The sequence below is a fragment of the Malaclemys terrapin genome, chromosome 2 (assembly GCF_027887155.1).
Source record: "Malaclemys terrapin pileata isolate rMalTer1 chromosome 2, rMalTer1.hap1, whole genome shotgun sequence".
Taxonomy (NCBI): domain Eukaryota; kingdom Metazoa; phylum Chordata; order Testudines; family Emydidae; genus Malaclemys; species Malaclemys terrapin.
Genome location: NC_071506.1, coordinates 239,223,994 through 239,249,862, shown reverse-complemented (window position 1 = coordinate 239,249,862; position 25,869 = coordinate 239,223,994). Strand labels below are relative to the sequence as shown.

Below are 25,869 nucleotides of genomic sequence, written 5' to 3'. Positions count from 1 at the left end.
ATTTTTTCTGAGTAACATATTAGTTATCTTAGACTTGCGGTTATCTCTAACTATTCACATTGATTTAGGGGTAATTCTGTCTTACTTCCAGACTCTCTCTAGTCTTCTGAAAGAGAAAAAGCTTCCTTGCTCAATAGCCTTCACAAATAATTTGGGTGATTAGCATGCCTGGAGTCAACTTGCCTAAACTCAAAGTCCTATCTAGAAGGAATCCTCAGCTAGGATTTTTAGTGGTATATTTTAGAACAACATTGGGAATATTGGTTCATGATCAGACACCTCTTTTTCTAGATTTAACAGTGTCAGAAGGATGACTGGAGGATTAAAATATCAATTCTAGTTTGCAAGTGTCTAAGAAAATGTATATTTGAGTCTAGTATTTGGGTATTAGAGATGTAGAACTTTGTATGTTTTGGCTTTGCTAAAGATCTGCAATAGATGTTAGTAGACACAGATTAAAAAGCTGACTAAAAGTTAGCATCATTTGTATTAAAGCAATTTATAGTGGATAAAGACTTCCCAAGTAAGACACCTGAGACCAAGATGAAAGATGCTTGTAACATTTTGTGCCAGGTTTGTGGCTTTATTCCTAGTTGTGATTGCAGAAATCATGCATGAAGGCCATGAATGCATGGATCACCATAGTCAGGTCTGCATCTGAAAGGATGAGTGTACTCTTCTGGATAGTTGTAGGTGAAAATGGGTGGTTTTGTCACCATAGTTATTTGGGCATCTGCAAGCACTGAAGGTTATAAGCCTAAAACTAATCATTCAAAGGAAGGGCTGTGAAAAGCTCCCATCTTGGCTTCAGACCTAAAATTTCCAATTATTTTTTCAAAACAAGTTAAATTAGCAGCTACACAACAAAGATAATAAAAGAATTATATTATTAATTGTGAAACCACAGCAATAAATCACTTTAGTCTTAAAGTAAATCCATTCACTTGTTTAACGGGGCAAGCCAGGTTTTAGCAGAATGGAAAGCTGTCCTCACACAAAATTTCACTCTAGTTTAATTAAATCATGCCAACATCACATACTTAGTTAAACTGGTGCAACCTCTGCATGTAGACAAGTCCTTCTTTTCTGAAGCACAAGGAAAACAAGAACCCTCAATGTTAATTTCATGTTTAGTATGGTAAAATCTCACTCTCCATTTTGGTCTAGATCCTACTTATCTTATTCACACAAATAGTCCCTTTAGTACAATGTCTATAATGCCATGTCTGTTTGTAGATTCTGAGGATGACCAAAAGGAACGGTATTTTTAAGGCAAGAGATTACAGAATGGTGATTTTGAAGAAAGCCACTGATTCTCAAGAGCAGCCATCAAGCCACACAGCCTTGTAGCCCACCGTTCTGTAAATTGCTGAAATTCTTCTGTTTCTGAAGTAGTCTTCTTCAGTTCAATAATGTCTGATGACGATGAAGGCACCAACCTACATGTTATCTGTTTGATTCCCCTGAAGGGCTGTAGTGTTCTTTTCCTTCTGTGGCTCCTGATGGCTGGCAAAAGGCCAATGATGCATTTTTTTATGGGACCTTATCCAAAGCCCATTAAAGTTAATGAAAAGAAGCCCATTAATTCAATGTGCTTTAAATCTGGCCCCTGCAATTCCTTTACAATCAGGGAGACAAGGACATATTAGCTTTCTGAGATATTTTGGCATAGACATGAAAAGTACAGTGGCTAAAATATTCTAAGCTTTCTTTTCTCACCCAGCTTATTCTTGGGGTTTCAACATAAAAATAAGATTGAAGAGTTGATACATATCTGAAGGGAAAGTGTTCAAGTGACATTACAGATTCCTGTGCGACAGGAGCAAACAAACCAATGGCTTCTTTACAGACTGGTATAATGTAATCCTGTCTCCTTCATGCACATGCTTTTTATTAATCCAGTTTCAAAATGACAGTCTACAGTTTGTGACACTTACAGTAAGTCTTTGTAGATTTGTGGGCTCAGCAAAAGCTTCTAACTGTTTGACCTTCCGTGCTAGCAGATACAGCATGCTGTTGACAGTAACCCTGCTGATAAATTAACATAAATGTCAAGACCAGAATTTTGGGTAGCAATAGGATATAAATTAGATCAATGTTAGAATGATAACTTGTGTGGTATAATTAAACTGATTGGGCCAATTTAATTGCTGATTTACATTAATAGGACTCCATGGGACATAAGTAATTTGCAAGGAATTTAGCCCACTATATCTACCTTCTTTCTTTAAACCATATTTAAAATGGTTTAGTTCTAGTCTGAATTCAAAATGGGCTTCAAAGCCAATTTAAATGTAGCCCCACAGTTTATCTAGGATTTTACCAGAATGCAGAAATATATAAATCTCCATCTTCTTTGTAAATAGTCCCTTTTAAAAACATATAATTTTTTTTAGCACACACACTCTCTTTTGTTCAGAGCCATTACTATTGCTAAAGGCTCCAGGCTGCCAAGAGATAGTGCCTCTCTCTCAGGGAGGTCCCTTCACTCTTTTTATTGGTTGAGATTGGAAGTCAGGGCGTCCATCTGTTTGGAAGTGTAATTATAATCCAAAGTGCATGACTGTGCTCCAACACCCTTGCAAGATCCCCTGTTCACTTAATACATCATGGCATTTTATCGCACTGTCACACATACTCTATGTACGAACACTCTTGGTGATGTATGAGCATTCTATTTGAACTAATATCGTAAGTAAACAGCTTGTTTAGTAAAACAGAACATCCCAAAATACTGATAACCAGCTTGTTGGAGTTTTTCTGCTTCAGAACAAGAAGCACAAGGAAGGCATTTTCCCATAGATAAGACTGGCAAAGTGCAATTGGTCTCCAAAAAAGAGCACATATGGTGTGAAGGTGATGATTTAAAGGCAGAGCAGCCATTGAGGCAAACTGTACTTTTCCATTTCTGAAGAACAGCTTTTGCTCTTCTGTTCCTTCATAGATTAGCTGTTTTGAATAGACATTAACTTTTTAAATTGTGAAAGTAAATAAAAAAGATCATTGCCAAAAAAACACAAAGTTATAAAAATACCAAAATGATAGTAAACCGCAGTTAACAGAATGAACTGGAATAAAAAAAATATGTATCAAACATCTGGAATACCATTTCTCAATAACACCTTTCTATTATAGTGTTGAGCAATAAGAAATTTAAAATAGAAGTTTTAGCGAAATTATGGCACGTACAAAAAACAAAGTTATTTTTACACCTCCAGAACTCCATCAAAGAAGATTTCTGTAGCTAAATCAACAATTGGCTCAACTATACATTCATCTTTTTCATTATGATCTGGAGAGCTTTTAAATCTAAATAAGAGTTAAAACCACATAGTAAATGGTATTATTGAATGTGCAATAAGTCAAAGGAGAAGAAGATAGGTAGCAATGGTTACCTTCATAATGAAAAAGTACATTCAATCATGTACTTTAAAAGTAGTCTGTGTTCCTGGTGTCTTTTAAAATACATTTCACAGTAAGCTTATTCTTACATAAATTATTTTTTTTAAATAGATTATTTTGATGTCATCTGTTTTTCAATGTATTCCTTTAATTTGCAGATACACCATAATTTAAAGTACTTATTGGTCTGAGCCTTGTGGAAATTTTGACCCAGATCTGAACTTTGTGATATGGGACCAGCTCTGCATCACAGCAGAAGCAAAAACTGGTGTTCCATGCAATGTTTTTCTTATTGATCGATCTCTTTTGCTGCTCCATTCACAATGAAAAACAATAACTACGGGTTCTCCAAGTATTGCAACAAGTAGCTGTCATGGCAAATTCAGTCTTTGTTGGCTCTTAAGAAAGGCCAACAGGGAGCTCAGAGGTGGAGCATGAGATATGTATGCCCATGATCCCAATAGCACTGGATTGGGAATGCATGGGCCTCCAAAGACAGGAGGGAAGAGGTGCCTCACAGGTCTGGGCGGGGCATTTTGCAGGGTCTACCCACTGCCACCAGCTGTTGGGACAAGAGAAATGAGGATAACCACTTTTCCTTTGATTTTAAGGCCACTTTCTGCTCTAGAGGGCCAAGGTGCCTCAGTGCTTAGTCTGTCACATATGCTGCCCTCCTCCATATCCTGTCTCTTGTGTTTGAATTTAGCAAATTGCCATGTGAAGCATTATGGGATATGCCTCAGATCTATGGAAAAACTCATTGCAGCCTTACCTATGGAGTCATGACCAGCTCCTCCATAATATAGTTAGGATTAGGTGGTAATAATATTTCCACCCTTGAGAGACCATTTTAGGACAGGACATATTACTTTTGCTGGGAGTGTCATTAATGAAACATATGAATATTGCAGTTCAGCTGTTCCTTTTGGAGTCACTGCACTGTCAGTAGTTTTTCCATTTACTAGGAAAGCAAAGCAGCTCTTGATGACAAGAAATGACAGACCAGAGTGTGTGCTTTCCTCCTGTCCTGCTCCAAGGCCCAATTTGCAATGCTGTGGTGTGATTGTCTGCCCTACCAGAGGCCCCTTTGGAAGGCTAGCTTTTCTGAAAGCACAGATTTTCAGGCTAGTGACCTGGGAGAAGAAGAGAAGCTGTGCAGAATAAACATTCTGCAATATCAGCAATTGAAGTAACAACTTGGTTTCAGCTTCAGGGAGGGACAGCTACAATAATGCTTCCACCATGTTGCACAAAGGATTAAGTGTTGGATGATATTTGAATCTGATTGGGTCAGTGATATTTGGTGCTTATACATTTCATTTTTATCCTGTGGATTTAAACTTTAGTAGGATCTTTAATATCACTGACTTTGGAGATTTTCCTCTTATACTATTGTCAAAGCCTGATCCAAAACTCATTGAAGTCAGTTGAGAGATTGCCACTGAATTCAGTGGGCTTTGGACCAGACCTTCAGTGTTTAAATACTGTATTTTCTTTGGTGGAGCTTTCTAAAATATTTCAAATTTGGACCTGGGAATATCTGGGAAAGCAAATAGTTCATCATCAGAGTAATAACAAAGTATAATAAAGAAACCTACATAAAAACCAGTAAGATTATATGATGGGAATAAGAGCTTCTGGAGGTGTGGTTCAATAGTACATGGTAGCACTATGGGGTCCATCTTTTCTTTTGTAGTAGCAATACAAAATTGAGTATTCCTTTGCTCAGACATCTCTCATGTCCCATTGTGACTTGTGCAATTGTTTCTACTAGTCTTACTAAATCCCTGCTCTGAATTAGGGAGTGACAAATGCCAGGGCCAGATTACTAGTAATGTCAAGAAGCAGAAAAATATCATAGACAACTAGACCACACTGACCATCTGATCCTGTTCTCTTCTTCCCTGTAGTCTTTTTGCAGGTGGGAGAGAATGGACACTAGTTGAAGGATCAGTTATGTCTTTTTCTCTACTAACTGGTGAAGGAATGTCAGCATCTAAGGGTATGTCTATACTGCAATGAAAAACCCATAGATGGCCCATGCTAGTTGACTTGGCTCACGGGGTTTGGGCTAAGGGCTGTTTAACTGTCGTGAAGATGTTCAGGCTGAAGCCTGGGCTCTAGGACCCTCCCATAGCTTTGGCTGCAGACTAAGCCTGACAGTCTTCACTGCAGTTAAATAGCCCCTGAGCCCGAGCCCGAGCCAGCTGGCACGGGCAAGACAAGGGTGTCTAATTTCAATGTAGACGTACCCTAAATGCGCAGTCCTGAATTTCAGTCATGACAGATAGACATGATGCCTGTAGAGTAGTAATTGAGTTCATATTATTAGGTAAATGCAGAATATTAACGTGTGGAATTCTGTTGGAAGAGTTTGAAAATGATTCAATTTAGTTAGGCATAACCCAACTTGTACCCACACTTGTACCTTTCCTATTAAGTTGCAGCCATGATCTAAAAAGCCTCATTCCTTACATGCAGCTTCTTGTTCAAGGAAAGCTAAAGAACAATTCATATTTGATAACGGCTACACTGTTTTTTAGCCTACAAACAACCAAGGGCAGCAATTGCTCAGCAAACATGTCACAGGAAGATTGATAGCGGGGCTATTGTTTGTCACTGTGTGGGAGACTTATGTAATGAACTTCTTTGAAACAATGTAGTGCAGTCTGACTAAAATAACGTCTGCACTTTCTGAATGATGGGAATGGCCTGATCTGGCCCAGTTCTGAGCAGCTGTCTTGAACTGAACTCATTGAGCCCTCATTTGTGGAGTTTCCTGTAAATTCCTCGCTTTGTGTGCGTGTTTGATTCACCCACAGAAGAAACAAGCTGTTCACGGCTCAAAACCAATGGCTCTCAGGAGACCGATGGAAGCAAGGGCATCTGCAAGGAAGCCCCATATTTCCATTCCAGCTTTCACTTCACCCACTCTACGCCATCTCTCAGACAGTGGGTTCTGGCAATCTATTTTTGTAGATTTTAAGGCCAGAAGTGACAATTAGATCATCTGGTCAGATCTCCTGTATAACACAGGACATAGAACTTCATCTGGTTACTCTCGTACTGAGCCCAATAATTTTTATCCCCTGGAATGTTCACTTGCAAGGGTGTTTCATACACCAGGCTAAAATGGGTAAGTTACTGCTTAACTTCCCAATTGTTTGTGCTGAAGTGGGATGATGGCATCAAGTGACCACTCCTTGGCCACATGCTTTCTGTATCCTCTAAGATATGCACACTGTAGAAGAGTAGAATGATTCTGAAACCAAATATTACCATACAAATAAATCCGTATGAAAATAATTCTGCAAAAAATGACCTCTCAATATATGTTGTGGGCCTTGTTCTGATTTCAATTGCACTCCACTCATCTTGGCTATTTTAAATGTAAATAAAATGAAAATATGAATTGAGACTTCATTTTTTCCCATGTAAATGTTTTTTCATGACTGAACTTGGTGAAAAGTACCTTGAAAATGGAAATGTCATGGATATGATCCAAATTCCATTAGAATCGTTAGAAAGTTTCTCACTGGACTTCAGTGGGTTATGTCCTCAGAATAGGTCCAGTGTGGTAGAAGCAGTGTTAACTCCCTGCCTTGCTCCAACAATGCATCCTGCTGACCTGCAAACAACACTTCTAGACACAAAATTGGTCTTTGAGCCTGTAAAATCTGCACTACATCCTTCCCCTTCCCCCAATTTTTGGCATATACAAGGGTCAAGGCTAATGTCAATTTGAATTTAGGAAATAAATCATTACTAGTCCTCTTCTTTGTGAAGAAAACCCTGAAAAAGTAAGTCAAGCCCTAGATTTAGAAGGTTGCCACTGATTTTTCATGGAGCTCTTAGGACACTCATGGTGTCCCCTACAGATGTCCAAGAAGGATCAGGCTTAGTGCTAATACTCATGAGAATGCTCAAAGATTCCTCCAAGTAGCAAGAAGTAGCAAGGGACAATTCTAAACCCTGGCTTATTTGGAATATTGTCCCTTGTAAAATTTTCTGTCTTTGCTTTGTCTTTGTCTATGCACAGAAATTTTTTACACACAGTAGTTTAGGCTCTATTTGTTCTGGAGCAGGAGATTAGTGACCTGACGCCTCACTTCCTGCAGACTCAAGTTTGGCAGTGCCCCAAAGAATCATCTTACTAACCATCCCTCAAACCTTGTGGCCAGTTCTGTGCACGGTGGTAGGATCGCAGTAGATGGAGGTCTGCTACATTTTTGAGCGGAGGTTGAAAAATTGTTTTCCATGCCCACCCAAAACTGCTAAAGCTGGCTTTGTCTCAGGGGGTGGAATGTTATTTTTAAACATTTATATTAGTGTCCAGAGGTCTCAAATCAAGGTCAGGATCCCATAGTGTCCCATACACATAAAGTGACATAGTTCTAGATCTGAGGAACTTGAAATTTAAGAGGATTGGGGCGGGGGGTTGAGTCTCTTGTTCATAACTTGGATTGTAAACTGTTTATGGCAGAAATTGTCTCCACTACATTTGTACTATATGTAAGGAATGAGACCCTGCTCTCTGATTGTGGCCTGCAGATGCTATTGTAATAACAATAAAGCTGGTATCACTCTGTTGGGTCTTTCAACTGTTGCACCTATAAGTATCAATTGTAGTGGTGTCTTTTATGATTTTGACACCTGTCCAACTCCTAGCTCGATGGAGAGCTCAGAACTTCCTTCCTTCAAGACACCAAATGGCTATTAGATGGTAACAGTTCACAATTACCTCTGACCTGGTGCTAATTTGGACAGACCTAGATGGTCTATAGCCCTTGAGCATTCTGTTGCTAAGCTCACATTTTAATCACACTGTAATGGAATTCTCCCTAATGGAATATTGGTTGTCTCTTGGGAAATTTGACAGGTCTGAAAGTGGATGGAGAAAAGAGAGAATATCTGACTCAAACAAGCTACATATATATCTTTTTCCTAAGTGTTTGGAAAACATGGGTGTGCAAATATAAGTGGCCCCAAGGTAGCCATAACATTAAAAATTGGCACTTTTTACTCATGAAATCACACTATGTGTTACTGCCCTTGGCAGCATTTCAGGGTTCATTTTCACACAGATGGCTTGTGTTTAGCAATCTCTGTAGTGCATTAGGCACTGAGATTTTTTCCTACTATCAGACATTCAAATCTTTACCTGCATTGCAGAGACAAATTTCACTCTTCACTAATGTCTCGATACTTCTCTGCCTGTTTTACAACATCCTATCTTAGGCAGACAAGATAGGCTCCTGCTCTAGAAAAGTCTCCTAGAATAATTCTGAGACACATCACAAAATCTCTGGACAACAACATCTGTGTTGCACATCTCCCATTACAGCTCATGGGAGTGAATGCCCTTGCATCATACCAAATCTATATATCTTCTTGTTATAATTCTTCATCGTTTGTACATGTTTATGGGTATGAGATTCATTGATTGGTTGGTTGTTTTTCATTTTGACATGTCAGAGTACAGCACATGTCCTTGCTCCCCTCCCCAGAGAGTGGGTTGACATTGGCATCAGAGTGATGAGCTTATACTTATAGTAGGTTGCAGCATTTATATGAATTGAGACAGTTCAGATTATACATTAGCAGAGGTTGCCATTTTGTGGTAGGTAATGTGCATAAATCTGCATTAGATGATATGATTTGTACTAGGTGAACATGGTAAAAGAATATTCTGTGTACAGCTTTGAAATCTGGATTCAAATAAATAGGATTGGATCAAAAAAGGTGGGGAGCTCACCAATTTAGGGGCCATCATGATGTAGTGACATCGGATAAGTTAGTTGTTTTTGTGAAGGAGAAGGAGGCTTGTTTCACTTTGTTTTAACATCTGCTAATGAAGACCATGCATAGTCTAATGATTAAATCACAGGAAAGGGAGTTAGCAAGACTTGGGTTCTCTGCCTGCCTCTGCCACAGACTGGCAATTTACGTGGGCCAGCATTTTTAAGAGGTGTCTCAAATTGGGAAGCCAAAAATCAAGACACCTGGAATGAGTGGCCACTTTTGAAAGTTTTGGCCTGAACCTCCTGGCATATCAATTCCTTCGTTTATAAATTGGGGGATTATACCACTTCACAAGAATGCAGAGAGTCTTACTGGGGCTTGTAAAGTGATCTGACCTCAGATGGAAAGTTTCATTGTGCTATATTATGAAATCTTCAGCTAAGGCTGCATTCCTGGATTACTCATCTATTCTTTGATAGCACAGTGCTTCCATCATAAAGAAAAATCAGTGGCAGGTAATTATATTGAAATAATTAAAAAAAAAAAAGTCAGGATAGATTCTTATATGGTGAAAAATATACTTGTTTGTTTACCTTGTCCCACAAAATATTAAACATTATAATTTGTGATACAGGACATCACAAAAAAGACGTTAACTTGTATATAATGGTTTATTGTCAGTTTCAGAAGACATATTAAGGGCTAAATTCTTCAGTGAGGTTTCACGGGGAGAGTTCAAGTACATCATGTCATACATCCCATCATTGTAACCTCTGATAAGTGCCTACTGCAAATCTTACAGCTTATTGTGAGTACACAGGGAACAGCTAGTGAGTCTGTAAATTGTTTGGAGATCCAAATTACACATTTTTATTAAGTAAATTTTGAAAAAAAAAAAAAAAAAAGGCCTCAGACTGAAAGTCTCTTTCCTTTGTTTACTAGTACAGTGTACTCCAGTTCTATGTAATTTTAATAAATTACCTGCTCTTGTAGTCTAGCATCAAACCTTGTTTGACATTAATTGTGGCTCTCAGCTGTACTTTGAGGTGTGCCCTGTGTATGTACTGTATACAGCATGTAATTAATGAGATGAGCTTTTTTTCATCCTTTCAGTTAATTCTCTATGTTCTTTTTTTCCTTTGTGCTGCACGGCTGATAACTACCTTAGGACCCTGCAGTGGGACACAGACCCCTCAGTGCTGCAGCTCCAGTCTGACTCTGAACTTGGGTATATATCAGCTCTTTTGTTCATTTTATTATTTCTTTGCAAGAGTTATGTTGAAATTGCTTCCCAATTGAGCTGCTTTTGTGTGGGTTTAATTTATTATTATTATTGTTTTTGTGAATCTAAAGTACCATAATTTAAGTTTTCTTTTGTTAGTTTCACCAGTGATATTAAGCTTTGGCAGAGAATTTTTTTTAATGAGGAAACAGGGGGAAAAAAGCCTATAAAAAGATGACCTGCAATTTCTGCTGTCCGAGAACAATAACAAACATTACCATTTCATTATGGATGAAACGTTGTTATAGTGGCGCTTTAACTGAAAATGTAATATATGCAGTTAATTATACCAATGTCTAGTTAGTATTGGTTAATTCTGACTTGTCATACTGAATTACTCACAGGATGTTCCCCTATCCCCATCTTTACCATAGTTAAAGTTAAAGTTGTTTCTCTTAGAAAGTAATAATCACACCTTCTCCTTCCTTAAGAGTTAATAACGTGAACAATTATATTTGTACCCTTAGCAAATAAAACTATCACTTTCACAGTCCCAGAGTCATTTTGCTTTTTAATTGAGTCTATGTCAATTAAGGTTTGTTTACTTATAATTAGGCTGAAATTAATACTTTTTTCTAGCTTGGGGTACTTTTGCCATGTGCGTGTGAAAAAGTTAACTGCTTTGAATAACTGAAACTAACCACTATCAATGGGTGGCTGGTATATTTTTTTTAAAAGGGTCAAATTTATTTAGTATGAAAGTTGTCTATTGTTATACAATAGTGAAATCCATATTATGGAGTATTTTTATAATGGACCAATCAGCGGAAATCAGTTTTAGCCAATGACACATGAAACTCCAAATATTTCCTGATTCCCCTAACATTAGCATCACACTGGAGATGGAACTGAAGTTCAAAGTGAAAATATGGCTTGGTGATGAGTCATTTGATCTTGATTTGGATATCATCCTTATGATTACCAAAGTTAACTATCACATATAGTTTGGCTGGTGCGGGAAATACTGTAGCACAAGAATCAGAAGCTAAGCTACCTAATCATTTCCTGCCAATGCTTCTCAAGGTGTGAAAATAGTTTTTCTTTGTTTATATTGTGATACAATTGTTAATACAAGTTTGAGGATATGAATGAAGAAATAAAATGAGAGGGAAAAATATGCCACAAAATATAGGCTTGAAAAGTCCACTTGCAGTAGTGGTAAGGAAACTTTTCCTCTTGAGAGAAAATCCATCAATTTGTGCAGAATTTAAGCTTTTGTTTAAACAAAATTTTCCAGCCCTGATGTTTCAGAAGCTAATCTTCTAAATAAGAACTTACATAGTACTATCTTTGTGAGACTACAGCAGGGGTGGGCAAACTTTTTAGCCCAAGGGCCAAATTGGGGTTGAAAACTGTATGGAGGGCCGGGTAAGGAAGGCTGTGCCTCCCCCAAACAGCCTGGCCCCTGCCCCCAATCTGACTCCTTCCACTTCCCACCCCCTGACTGCCCCTCTCAGAACCCCTGACCCATCCAACCCCCCCTGCTCCTGGTCCCCTGACCGCCCCCTCCCGGGAATCCCCGCCCCTAATCGCCCCCGGGACCCCACCCCCTATCCAACCCCCCTGCTCCCAGTTCCCTGACTGCTCTGACCCCTATCCACACCCCCGCCCCTTGATAGGCCCCCGGGGACCCCACACCTATCCAACCCCCTTGTTCCCCATCTCCTGACCCCTATCCACACCCCTGCCCCCTGACAGGTCCCCCTGGGATTCCCATGCTTATCCAACCCTCCCTCCCCCCAACCGCCTCCCAGAACCTCTGCCCCATCCAACCGCCTCCTGCTCCATGTCCCCTGACTGCCCCCCCGGGACCACCCATCCCTTATCCAACCCCCCAGCCCTGGTTCCCTTACCATACCATTCAGAGCAGCATGTCTGGCAGCCGTACCGCGCAGCCGGAGCCACACACGCTGCCGCACTGCTCGGCAGGAGCGTGCAACCCCTCCGCCCAGGGCGTTGTCCACATGGCGGCATGGCTGCAGTGGAGAGGGGACAGTAGGGGAGGGGATGGGGGCTAGCCTCCTCGGCTGGGAGCTCAAGGGCTGGGCAGGATGGTCCCACAGGCCGGATGTGGCCCATGGGCCGTAGTTTGCCCAGCTCTGGCCTACAGGTAGATATTTCTAGTGCTTATGCTGCTACTCATAGTTTTCACATTGACTGCAGATGGAAATTGACAAGATTCTGGTAAATTTCATAGCTGCTATTCAGAATCCAGTTGGTCATAATGCCAATGATAAAGACCATGCCAGTTTCATTTTGCTCGGTGCTTGGCAAAGCTATGAGCAGTAATCTAATCAGGCACTGGCCTATTCATAGGGGGAGAAGAAAAAGAAAAAAAATATCAGAAGAGCAGCAGTGTAGCAGACATCCTCCCACTTCCCTGCACTACAGACAGAAGTGCTGGGTAGGGTTCATCAATGTTACTCTTCCACCCCAGAACTGTTAGGCAGCTTTTGTCCTCCTCTTTTTCAGTGGCCAATTGTGATGGGTGGTGTGGCTTCAGATGTAGCCAACTCCTACAGTACTACCTGGAGAATGATACAAAAAAGTGAATTTTCAAAGTGTATTCACATACAGAATCCTGATAGAAATCCTGGCATCCCTTCCCAGCAATGTGGGTTGGACCGTGAGCATCCCCACGAATCAAAGTCACCCAAGTTTCCTTTCTTTTAGAAGGAAAAAGCAAAGAGCAGGGGCATATATGGCACATATTTGAATAAGCACCATGACAGCCAGGCACTTTCTCTCATGCATGCACTGTCAGTGCAAAGAAAGGGATGAAGGATGATCAGGAGAGTGAATTCATAGCAAGGCTGGGTGTACCACAGGCACATGTTCTCCAATGCATGATGAGTTCTGTCCATTTCTCAATAGCAGCCAGTCTTCAGAAGGACAATTTTACCAGGAGAAACCGGGCTTCCTCTGATGGTACAGAAATTTGAAAAAGGAGTGCTGTACAATAAATTCTGAAGATTGCATACAAATTGTTCATATGGCTAAAATGCCTGTAGTGGACTTGTATCTCTTCTGGTTTCTATAGACATAGGGATAAATTTTTGATGTAAAAGACTAGAGATTTAGCTGTTCTGTCCCTAGTGATGTTCCATGACTAAGATCCTATGAACAGCTTTGAAAATGTATCCTTTAAAGATTCTGCAAATCCGAAAACACTCAGCAGGCTGTAGACTCAAAGGGCTTAAGAGCATCTAAAAGGAAGGATGCATGTGAGTGGGAAGCTGACATGGTTGATGGCAGATGTGTGTGCTGCCTTACAGGAAGCTTGAGTTCTGGAATAGGACATTTTAGCTTATAGTTGTGGAGCTCAGGTCCTGAATGGAGGTAATGTATTTGTGATCAAGGGCTAGACCAGCTTTTGGTTATACAAGCACCCTTTGTTGGCTGATTCATGGAGCCAAAAGGTGTGCTATGAGGCCACACACTTTCATAGAATCATAGAATATTAGGATTGGAAGAGACCTCAGGAGGTCATCTAGTACAATCTCCTGCTCAAAGCAGGACCAACACCAACTAAATCATCCCAGCCAAGGCTTTGACAAGCTGGGCCTTAAAAACCTCAACGGATGGAGATTCCACCTCCTCCCTAGGTATTCCAGTGCTTCATCACCCTCCTAGTGAAATAGTGTTTCCTAACCTAGACCTCCCCCACTGCAACTTGAGACCATTGCTTCTTGTTCTGTCATCTGCCACCACTGAGAACAGCCTAGCTCCTTCCTCTTTGGAACCCCCCTTCAGGTAATTGAAGGCTGCTATCAAATCCCCCCCCACCCTTCTCTTCTGCAGACTAAATAACCCCAGTTCCCTCAGCCTCTCCTTGTAAGTCATGTGCCCCAGCCCCCCAATCATTTTCATTGCCCTCTGCTGGACTCTCCAATTTGTCCACATCCCTTCTGTAGTGGAGGGGGACCAAAACTGGACGCAGTACTCCAGATGTGGCCTCACCAGTGCCACATAGAGGAGAATAATCACTTCCCTCGATCTGCTGGCAATGCTCCTACTAATACAGTCCAATATGCCATTGGCCTTCTTGGCAACAAGGGCACACTGCTGACTCATATCCAGCTTCTCGTCCACTCTAATCCCCAGGTACTTTTCTGCAGAACTGCTGCTTAGCCAGTTGGTTCCCAGTCTGTAGTGGTGCATGGGATTCTTCCTTCCTAAGTGCAGAACTCTGCACTTGTCCTTGTTGAACCCCATCAGATTTCTTTTGGCCCAATCCTCCAATTTGTCTAGGTCACTCAGTCTTTATTCTTTCAGATGAAGAAAGACCATTTGATATAACAGGTGATTATCAGTGCGAGACACTAGTGAGCTATGGATCTGTAAACAATGCCTAAATTAAACTGCTCTGAAACCTGTTATTAAATTAAACATGTTTGAGATTTAAAAAAGCAACATGTTCTTTCAGTGAAGTTCTCTAAAATGGACTTTAACTCATGTGCAGGCTATCAGTCTGCAAAGCAGTTGACCAAGTCTCAAGTCAGACTTTCACTCCTGCAAAGAGTTATTGAGTTAACTGATACAGTATTTTCTTTAGTATTGAATTGGATTCTATAAAGGTAACCACAGACCTACTGTTTTAGAAGCAGAATTAGTATGGCACCAATACTCAATTGAGACCACAATAAAGAAGTTATATGAGTGAAGAAATCTTTGGGATTTCAGTAAAGAATTCCTAGGTCTAGATAGGAGGTGACTACATAGGAGAAGTTTATTTAATCATATAAACAATGTAGATTTGAAATCAGTGATGGTAGAAAAAGGAAGAGTACATGACATTTAACTTTAATTTTTAAAGTCTGAATCCTCACCACATTTAGTCAAAGTTGTTACAGATAAGCAGCATGAGAGTAAACTTTTGGTAGGTGTTATAGATCCCCACAACATATCTCAGGCCTTGGCTACACTTGGGGATTCACAGCGCTGCCGCGGCAGCGCGGTGAAGCGTGAGTGTAGTCGCGCCGCCAGTGCTGCGAGAGCTCTCTCGCAGCGCTGCAAGTACTCCACCTCTCCGAGGGGAATAGCTTGCAGCGCTGTGAGCGAGCGCGCAGCGCTGCAGGCGCTGATTACACTGGCACTTTATAGCACTGCACTCGCTGCGCTCAGGGGGGGTGTTTTTTCACACCCCTGAGCGCAGCAAGTGCAGCGTTGTGAATTGCCAGTGTAGCCAAGGCCTCAGGGAGCAGAAGTTTCTAGGTTTCATGTAGGGTTTTAAAACATGAATTGCATTTCTTTACATCCGCAGAGGCACATCCTTGAAAACTGGCATCAGGCAGGCTCATTAATTCTCTAGTAAAAATGAATCACAAGCTGTAACCGCTGCTATTGCTCTAGTGGATTGTTACTTTATATGACTGATTCATACTGGTTACCTAGTGACTCTAATTGTATGTAGCACAATAACACTCAGCGAGTCAGACGAATCAGAAAAAAAATACATATAGCTGATGCAGCAGTAGCTGGAGAACAAACTAGCTGTCATCCTTATGATACTGGTTTACTTTTGGGACTCTTATTTCCTTTCATATATCACCTTTTATGAGGAATAATCCTTAAACACAGACATATATTCTGACAGTCATGGAGAGGGGATATACTAGCTGTATTTGAACCAGTTTCCCAAACTGAGATTTTATTACAGGGTACTCAAGTTGATACAGAGCTATGAATTTACTTCCCTGCCTTCCCAGAGATGTGCGCACACACTTCCCAAAGGTTGATCTAGAGACAACCAAATTTGAAATTTGTTTAGTCAAATTATTAGTTGCAAATTAATTAATCTGAGGGATGTTGGCATTTTTTGCCCAATAGACTATTTACAGATAAATGTTACTTTATTCATCCATCTCTACAGATAATTGAATAATATTCAGGAAACAATTAGACAGTTTTTCGCCCCATTGGTCACTGAATACATTCCAGTTGACTAAACATTTTCATTGTTTGACTAGCTGTCTCTATTATTTCAATAGAAACTATACTGCTTGGTTTTCTTGCTTATTTCCATGCAGTTTATTTATAGTTAGGGAAATGGAGAGAAAGCAAGACAATTCATGCCTGTATGCCAGCTCTGTGTTCCTGGTGACTCCCCCATCCTTTCGCAGCACAACTCCAGTAAAGCTATGTTGGCAGGATTCCCATAGCCATCAAATTCTCTGGGAACCCTCCTTTAAGAAGGATACTCATCAGGAGGGCAATAATCAGTCTTTATTCTGTTTCTCCCCAGCTCCTATAGGTTTGTGCAGAAATGCACTTTCCCCTTCAGTTCTGTTGGCTCCTTTCCCAGCCTGTCCCCATCACTATGTGGATCACAGCTCCTATAGGTTTGTAGAGGGTATCCATCCATCCTCTGTGCACAGATCTGCTGAATACATGAACAGGCCCTATGAACACAACATCTCTTGCCCTTCCTATTACATCTCCTCCCCACAACATGAACTCTACCCCCAAAAAGGCAGAAATATGTAGCTCACAATTTATTAACTTTAATTCTATTTTGGCTAGTAGTTCTCAGGTTAATTTCCTTCAGTGCAAAGTCAGTGTGTTTTATTAGATGCTTCCCAATAAACTAACCATACTTAGTTTATTAGTTTTCATTTTAGCAGACACTAAAATTTTGTCATCCTGTCTGTGAAAGCTCACTGCGGTATTTTAATGTAACAGTGCTATATACTTACTTGACTAACCTTCTGATTTCACATTAAATCTTAGACGCAGACTTCACAAGCTAGGTGTGTCAAAGATTACCCAGGTTGATTTCTTACCACGGGAAGTGGTGTCCTACTCCAAGGAGACACAGACACCTCTTGCTACACATCAGTCTGAAGGTAAAATAGTTCCTATTTCCAAATTTGTCAAGAATATTTTGTAGCATGAATAAAAATAATATAAGCTGGTTTGTTTAGGGTTTTTTTAAATGAGGGAGAATGGCGATATTTCTATTTACCACACATTTCCTGTTTGTGTGATAATGGGTTGTCATTGACAGTAATTATAATAATGAGTTTAAATACGGGTAGAATTAAAGTACAGCAGCCTTACAACAAGGAGTGTTCTAACAGTGGTATCATGAGGGCATATTTTCAAAGAAATCATTATGTATCTAGTTAAGAGATTGCTTCATGCTGTTTTCTTGCTTTCTCAAGGATGTGTATTAATTCCTAAGGTTCTGTAAAGAGGTAATATTTGAATGTTACTCTCATATACTGGCTTATTGTGATGATCTCTTCTCTAGTGGATGGTCCCAGCAAGATTAGAATTTACAGCTGTTCAAAGAATAGGGTCTTCTCACTTCTGGTGTTGACAGTCCTGGGTTCTATCCCTACTGACAACCCTAATGTCTGTATACATAGAGTTGCTGTTTGTTATGTTAAGTTTTGTCATCAATAAAGATATAAAACGAATACTTGACATTCTAGTACTGATCTGACCATTAGCTTAGGTTACTTAATACATATATTTGCCTTCATTGTGCTGTGCTGGTGTCATAGGTGTAGTTTGACTTCTATATTTGGGGGGCAGCTCCAATCAGGCCAACAGGGCCACATGTGGGGAGGCAAGTTCTGTGCCTGCCCAAGGCTTGCAGGTTGGGGGAATAAGGCTGCCTGTGATCCCCCAAAACTATGCCCATGGCTGGTGTACATTGATTCTAATTTAATCACGTACCAGTTAAACAATAGCCTGGTGCAATATGCGCCTTTTTCTTAAATATTGTATTTGTCATTTGTCACCCTGTACAGAAAAAGTAGAGGAAAACTAAAGTATAAAACACTAAGCACACCCCTGGAAAGGTCATCATAAGAATTAGAGCAATATCTGAGGCACATGTTATAATTAGGGCATATGAATGAACAGGAAATGTTCAAAGGATAACTGGGTGCTATACTACAGAAAATAATGTTGACCCTCCCAACTAGGATAAGAATAACATACAAGTAGGGCCCTACCAAATTCATGGCCATGAAAAATGTGTCACAGACTGTGAAATCTGTTTTTGTTGTTGTTGTTGTTGTGCTTTCACCCTATACTGTACAGATTTCAGGGAGACCAGCATTTCTCAAATTGGGGGTCCTGACCCAAAAGAGAGTTTTGGGGGGGTCACAAGATTATTTTAGGGGGTCATGGTATTGCCACCCTTACTTTTGCGCTGACTTCAGAGCTGGGCAGCCGGAGAGCGGCGGCTGTTGGCTGGGTGCCCAGCTCTGAAGGCAGCAGCACAGAAGTAAGGATGACAATACCATACCATGCCATCCTTAGTTCTGCGCTGCTGCTAGTAGCGACTCTGCCTTCAGAGCAGGGCTCCTGACCAGCAGCTGCCGCTCTCCAGCTGCTCAGCTCTGAAAGCAGCACCGCCGCGCGCAGCAGCACAGAAGTAAGGGTAGCAGTATTGCAACACCCCCTACAATAACCTTGTGACCCCTCCTCCCCCCACAAACACACACAACTACTTTTTGGGTTAGGACCCCTACAATTACAACACTGTGAAATTTCAGATTTAAATAGCTGAAATCATGACATTTATTATTTTTAAAGTCCTATGACTGTGAAATTGACCAAAATGAACCGTGAATTTGGTAAGGTCCTACATATAAGGATCAAGAAGATTGCAATGGGTGAATCAATACGTTTGCCTAAATGTAAGTTATTGCCTGAAGAGATACATATTTATATATTGGAAATATGCCTGATTGTTTTTCTACAACTGTGTTATCACCTCTCCCTTTAAGATTACATCAGGGGAGGGACCTCGTGCCAAATATTCAAATTCCCCTCCACTATATAAGAAGTTTACTTTCCAATGCAGGGCTCCTGACCAGCAGCTGCCGCTGAATATTTGGCACGAGGTCCCTACAATAAACCCTACAACGGCATTGATAGTTACTTCATCTAAGCCAGAAATTTAAAAAAATCTCTTTTGCAGAGACCTGCAGCAGTTACAAATCAGGTGTCAGGACCAGACCTTCTATCAACAGAGCTTTATATCTTGTTAGTCAGAAAGGGATACCTGAGAAACTCAGGTTTAGAAATATCAGTCTGGAGTCTATTCCCTCAGAGAGGTTGCTGCATCTAGAGCACTGAGCGATATAGACTTATCCCCAGTAGTAGCTGCACCCCACTGGCCTGGAGTCAGGACATTTATAAACCAGTAGAGGAAAAATTCATTTTGATAAGTACTGCTTGACATCTGAGTTTCAGCTACTGAGAATGCTATCGTGAGTTAAAAACCTCACTTGTTTTTACTCACCGAAGCTTATGCCCAAATAAATCTGTTAATCTTTAAGGTGCCACCAGACTCCTTGTTGTTTTTGTAGATACAGACTAACATGGCTACCCTCTGATACTTGTGAATGCTAGAGAGTCTCAGCTCCTCTGCTACTAAAAAGGTATCTCCTGCCTTTAAAAGAAATAATGACATTATTCGTCCCTACCTAAAAACAGATTACCTTTCCTTTTAAGAGTAGGTAATTCTCTTTATTTGAGGGGAATAATAACATATTATTTCTCCCACCACTCTGTTATTTCAGAGGATGTGTGTATGTATCCTTTCCACCTTTTGAGCACAAGTACCTAATTCTCTTGCTTTGTTTAGGTCAGAGTAAGTGTCCACCCTTTCTTTTCTTTCCTTCCCAGAAGTGGATGACTTCAAAAAATCTAGATCCTGTGTTTGGAGTCGAAGAAAGACAGGGTTCCCTCCTCCTTATTAAGTCATAATTGGACTTGAATTTTGGTCTTTGAACATATTCAGAGATATCTTACCTTCACATCCTACATTTCCATGAAAAGCATGTTAGGCTTGATTCAGGCCTGAGTAATGCCAGATTTTATCTTAGGGAGCTTTTGATGGTGGGACTGCTCCTTAGAGAAGGGATTGCAAGCAACAGAGAAAGAAACTTAAATTGTTCCACTGGGACAAACTGCACTGGGTCATCCGTATTCTCATAAGTAACATTCCAAAGTAGCCTTCACCAATAACTGCATCCCCGGAAGTAATTCAGTGCTTGCCCTCACCTGGTGGCTCACCAAGGAGAAGGCAACAGTGCCTGATCTCTGCCAGGGATGAATCTCCTGCTAAAGTGCAGCTGCGCCCAGTGGTGCAGGTGTCTGCATGTCTGCACTACCTTTGACGGAGGTGTATGCGTGTATTTGTGTGTGTGTGTGAATGGAGCACCATCAACACTATAACGCAGACAGGAGAAGTATCTGCCCTTGCTAGTGTTTTGTTCTCTTTCTTTTAACCAGAAGTAAATTCTACAAGTTATATTTATTCCTTTTCTATCATGCTAGTGGAATCTACTCTCTCCTGGGAGATATTAAGCTTGTGCAGTTTTTCAGGCTTGTTAGGCTACTTACAATAGGTACCTGGATCTGAAGACTGTTACTGAAAAATAAGCTCCTTATATAGAGGAGGGAAATTTGAACTTTTGGCACAAGAGATTTTTCTGACATTCACTTGACATCTTCTTCTTGTACAAAAACAAGGTATTATTCTCCTGCTATAAACAGAATGACCTATTCCTAAATTATAAGGATTGTGCCAAACTCAGCCAAGGAATCCAACTCTTTTGACTTCAGTGGAGTTACACCGAGGATGCTCTGGGCTCAATCTAGCTATTGTAATATATTCCTAATGTTAATATGGGCTATTTAGGAAAGAGAAAGGAATAACCATTGGATTCGGTTTTGAAGTGGACCAAATAAAGTGGCAAACCTACTGTGGAGGCTCAGGGTATTTCGTATTTCTTGGCTGTTGTAATTCTCCAAAGTAATGTTACAGAACGTAATACGTTTTTAAAAATGAATTGGGACCACCCCATGTCCAGGATTGCCAACTGCAGGAGTTAAAAAAATCATGAGTCAAGCCCCCAAAATCATGAAATTGGTCTAAAAATAATAAGATTTTTTAAAAATAATTCCTTAAGAGTCATTTTTGTCTTCTGTTTTTGATCCTTTAGGGGGCATGTTTTAAAGCTTTTCTCTGTAATTATGAGGGCTCAAAATGTACTCTTTTTTTTTTTTAATGGTAGCAGGGATTCTGGCATATTCACATGATTTCAGGATCTAGGGCTTTAAGAAAAACACCGCATGTGCCCAGACTCCTCATAAAAATGGTGATACCTGTCATACTGTTTGTCTGTGATACAAAGTGTATGTAACAGACATGTCAAGACCCACAAAAACGCTTAGGAAAGGTGGAACAAATGAGTCTGAAGGACATGGAGCTGATCAACAAGAGACAAGGAAGGTGGAGATTACACTATTGAAAGAGTCAAAATAAGAAAATAAAGAATGAATGTCGAAAATGCAAAACATAGTTGGGAAAGAATTACTACATAAAGCAGATAAATGAAAGAGAAACAAAGCTTATAAAAACAGCTCCGCTGTTATGCTTATAGGAATAGGGCATTATTATTATTAACACTGATGGTGTCACTAATTTTGTCCTAATTATGCAACAGACTGTTTTTATATTGGTGCCTGTTATTTGATTCAAATGGGTATAAAAATCTGTTTGTCTTTTCTCCCTAAACCAAACCATACCAGAATCAAGCTGCAGCATCTCAGTTGCTGCCAATAAAAACTCTACATTTTACAATAAATGTCTATATTTCCCCACTCTTCAACCCTAAGTCAGCACCTTTTGTCTCTAGCTGGGATGAACAGCTTCCTCCCAAAGCCATCAAGGCACTTTGTAGGGCAGCTGAAACACTGCTGGAAAAATGCCAGAGTTTTGGGGACTAAAATCAAGCACAAATGCAGACTTTCCCCTGTGTATCAGCATGAGATGCTGTTGCTATTTCACCCAGCCATAAACATCCAAATTCAAACCCCCTTTGTTTAATCAAATCAACAAAGATTATTTTTGTACCAGACTGTACTGGACTGGATGAGACTAAAAAAAAAAAAAACTGTAGTAAAAGATTTTGTAGACACTGAATGTCACGATTGCATCCCCATCCCTTGATATCCCACGTTATTTTTTAATTATTCATAAAAATATTTCAAAAGCATATGAACAGCACCCTCTGGTGGTAGAATGATAAAATAACATTTGATCTGTAAGAATGATGTATTCTCCTTTTCAGAAAAAATGGTGGTTTGGTGCAGTTATTTTGAAACGCATGTAGAAAAGATTGGGAGCGCTGCTCTACAGTGAGAACTTTTATTTAACTATAAACATTCTTCATCAGAACTTATCATGCAAAATAATAAGAATAAAGCCCCAGAAACCATGTTCCTAAATGTGATATGGAAAAGGGGAATATAATTACATGGAACATTGGTTTATAGAGAAGAGACCATCAGCTACTACCTTAAGGTTGGACCACATTAAAAAATATGATGTCAATGCTGTTTCAATAACCCAATGGGATTTGTGATCATACCCTAAATGTATGTGCACAGTGAAAATTGCAGTAAACCACACTTGCTGTTAATCCCCTGAGTTAAACTATGACTAATACATTCTCAGAGTTTCAGGGACAATTTACTTTTGCCTCTATTAAAGCCACCTTCATAAACTATATTACCAATTACAGTCGGTCTGTGGATAATTATTGTCACTACGGCAAAGGCTATATTAAGTGAATAGCAAGTTATTAACTATCATGAATTTTTAGCCTGTATTTATGTAGAAAAGTTGCTGTTCTGTTAGTAGATATTTCTGAGGTTAAGAGTTAGGACAATGACCTGGCTTTGGAAATTGTTGGCTGGCAGTTTTGGTGCACAGAATGGTACATTTGGCATTGAAGTAATGATTTCCTTTGGATGGCAAACTAAAGAAGTGTAGGAGCATAGGAGATGGGTATGGATCTCTGGGTTTGGAGGAAAGAGGCTGAGGGAGTAAAACTCCCCTAAAAGTTATAGTTTCAGCAAGAAAACCTTGCTTCATTTGGCAAACGGAGAAGGAAATGTTAGCCTGCTACACGCATTGTCTACCTGTGTGTATCAGTTATCACTGCAGTATCCTCTGGGTGTGAAGGTGGTGAAAGTGGGAACTTCTGGAGGAAGGTTTTTCATAGGCTTACGATAATACTAAGCAGAGCACTCTCTTAATTCTAAACTGCTTTCAATAGATTGGAGAATTTATGAAGTATCAGTAAATCTCAGGAAATTGCCTGCTGAGCTCTGGTTTAATAGACAGACGATTGGCCTGGATCATCCACTGTCACAGTAAAACCCAGAGTAGGAAGTTTGGGGGAGGGTAGCTCTGCAAGGATCTCTTCACAGAGTTCACTCCTGATTGTTCCATTGTGGGAGAACAGCAGGAGTGGTGAATGGTTTGACTCCCTCAGAAAAGGTTACAAGGACTGTCTGCAAACCTAGCAGGGTCTGGGGGTGATCTGTTAAAGACCAGGGCTCTTTGCCTGGAGGCCTTGTGCCTCCATACTACTCCCGAGCTCTGGTAGTCCCCCCAAACGACAAGGCAGTATCCTCAACAGAAAAAATAATACAGCCCTAGGCTTAGTATCATTCCTCGTAATTTTCTGGAGGGCTGGACGGTGGACAACATGCATCCCTCACTGCTGCATCCATGCTAGCCCCAGCCCATCCTGTCTCCATCTCTTCCTCCAAGGTAAATGGTAAGTAAAATATATGGTATGGTTAACAGAGAACAGAGAGTCATGTCAGCTTTAATCTAATCTTGAGGCTTTGGCTTCCTTGAGGCTAGACTGTTGCATAGGGAACATTCCCTACATAACTAGGATACTCCTTCAAAGTTATTGCAGATGGAAACAGGAATGATCAAGGAATGTCTATCCGTGCCCACCCTCTTGGCAGTTACCACCTGATCCTAATGGATGAACCCTATTCAGGGCTGCACAGGAAGTTGACCCCCTCCTCCACCAAAGAACTAGACCAGCCTGTCATGGGGGGGAGTAATCTTGCTTAGCGTAGAGATCAATCTGCTCTTTTAGACAGAAGTTCCAGTTCAAAACATTAAACCAAATGAGATCCTGGGACACCTGGTGACAATTGGCGAAAACCAGAGCTCTGATGCTAATGATCTTGACCTCAGACTCCTTTAACTAGCCGCAAGTCATTTGTGTATCCTGACATTTGAAACCCACAGTGATCCATGAATTTAGAGACAGGTCCACTAATACCTGTATGCAAATATAGTCCCAGCCTAGGTGCAAAACTAAAATCTTCTCTTAGTTCTTTTCTTGCATCATTGGGAAAGATCCTGGCCATTTTAACCCACGAACAACTGACATGTCAAACCCCATTGAAACAGCAGTCTGACTTCAGACTGGCTTGCTCCTAGCAGATTTCAAATCTTCATCTTATACATCATTTTGTTCACATAAGAAAGGGATTGAGATGAGATGGGAGTATAGAGAGCACCGATAGCCTGAAATTGCTCATGAATATGTATTATTTTTGTCAATACATTTGAGGTAAGAGTTTTGAGATGGATTTGGATCAACATTTCTTTAGGAAATAGGGATTTTAGGAATTGACAGCTGCTAGGTAGGGAAAGGTTGTGGGTTTATTCTCTCATGTTGTATATCTTCGTTGTACTATATTTATCCCATTGATAGTATTTAAATACTCTGTGTATTGACATGTATCGCCATTGTACACCATTTAAAAAAAACATTTAGACAAATTCTATGAACTCACCACAGTTATACCCTCTTATACAAAGGGGAAAATCGCTTTACAGAGAACATTCCCTTCACAGTTAGGATACAGCTTTAAACTTATTGCGGATGGAAACAGCAAGGATCAAGGTCTACCGGTGCTTGCTCTTCCAGTAATTCCAACTTGATGCTGATGAACGATTCCTACTGTATACTCCAAAGGAAACTGATCCTCTCCACCTCAGATATCACAGTTTAGTAGCCACTGGCAAACACTGGCTGTGTAATGGTGACCGGTGTGTCTGTATTAAAACATTTAAAGATAAGAAGAGATTGCTTTATAGAAGTAGGCATCGGTAATCCTCAGTGGCCTAATTAGTACTTACTATCTATAATACATTGAAATAAGCCTGAAAGCAGATAGCAAACCCATGCCAGAATAAGTAAAATCCATAATATGGAGGGTCCATCATCTGTCGAATAGAAAAGACACATGGCAGAAGTAGATGGGTGAAAGTACTCCCATCCTCACAGTTTGGGATTTGTTTCTAGGCATTTCCAACTCAAAGGAAAGCATCACAGTCTAGAATCCCCTGCTCTAGTCTAGCTCATGCAGCGAAGGATAATGAGGGTCAAAATTGTATAGCTGAAAATTCTTGTTCTACAACTCCCTATCATGGATTCTATAGGTGAGACACATCTCTGGGAAATAGCCTAATTGCTCCTCTGAGGTCTGTTTTATAGTTTCTTTTAATGGGCTCATCACCATAAGAGAAGCCACTTGCCCTGAAAGCTGACTGATAGAAGATTCTCAGCTGTCTACACTCAGACCCAGACCAA

The 25,869-nt window shown here is 40.3% G+C and overlaps 1 protein-coding gene across 3 annotated transcripts in view; it reads left to right on the top strand.

The window, feature by feature from the left end:
• Positions 1 to 25,869, top strand: part of DYNC1I1 (dynein cytoplasmic 1 intermediate chain 1) — a 252,896-nt gene that overhangs the window by 40,477 nt on the left and 186,550 nt on the right. For all 3 annotated transcript variants that reach the window (XM_054020391.1, XM_054020390.1, XM_054020389.1), the window contains exons 5-6: positions 10,313 to 10,372; positions 17,156 to 17,271. In XM_054020391.1, the coding sequence (XP_053876366.1) occupies positions 10,313 to 10,372; positions 17,156 to 17,271 (176 nt within the window). The remainder of the gene's footprint in view (positions 1 to 10,312; positions 10,373 to 17,155; positions 17,272 to 25,869) is intronic.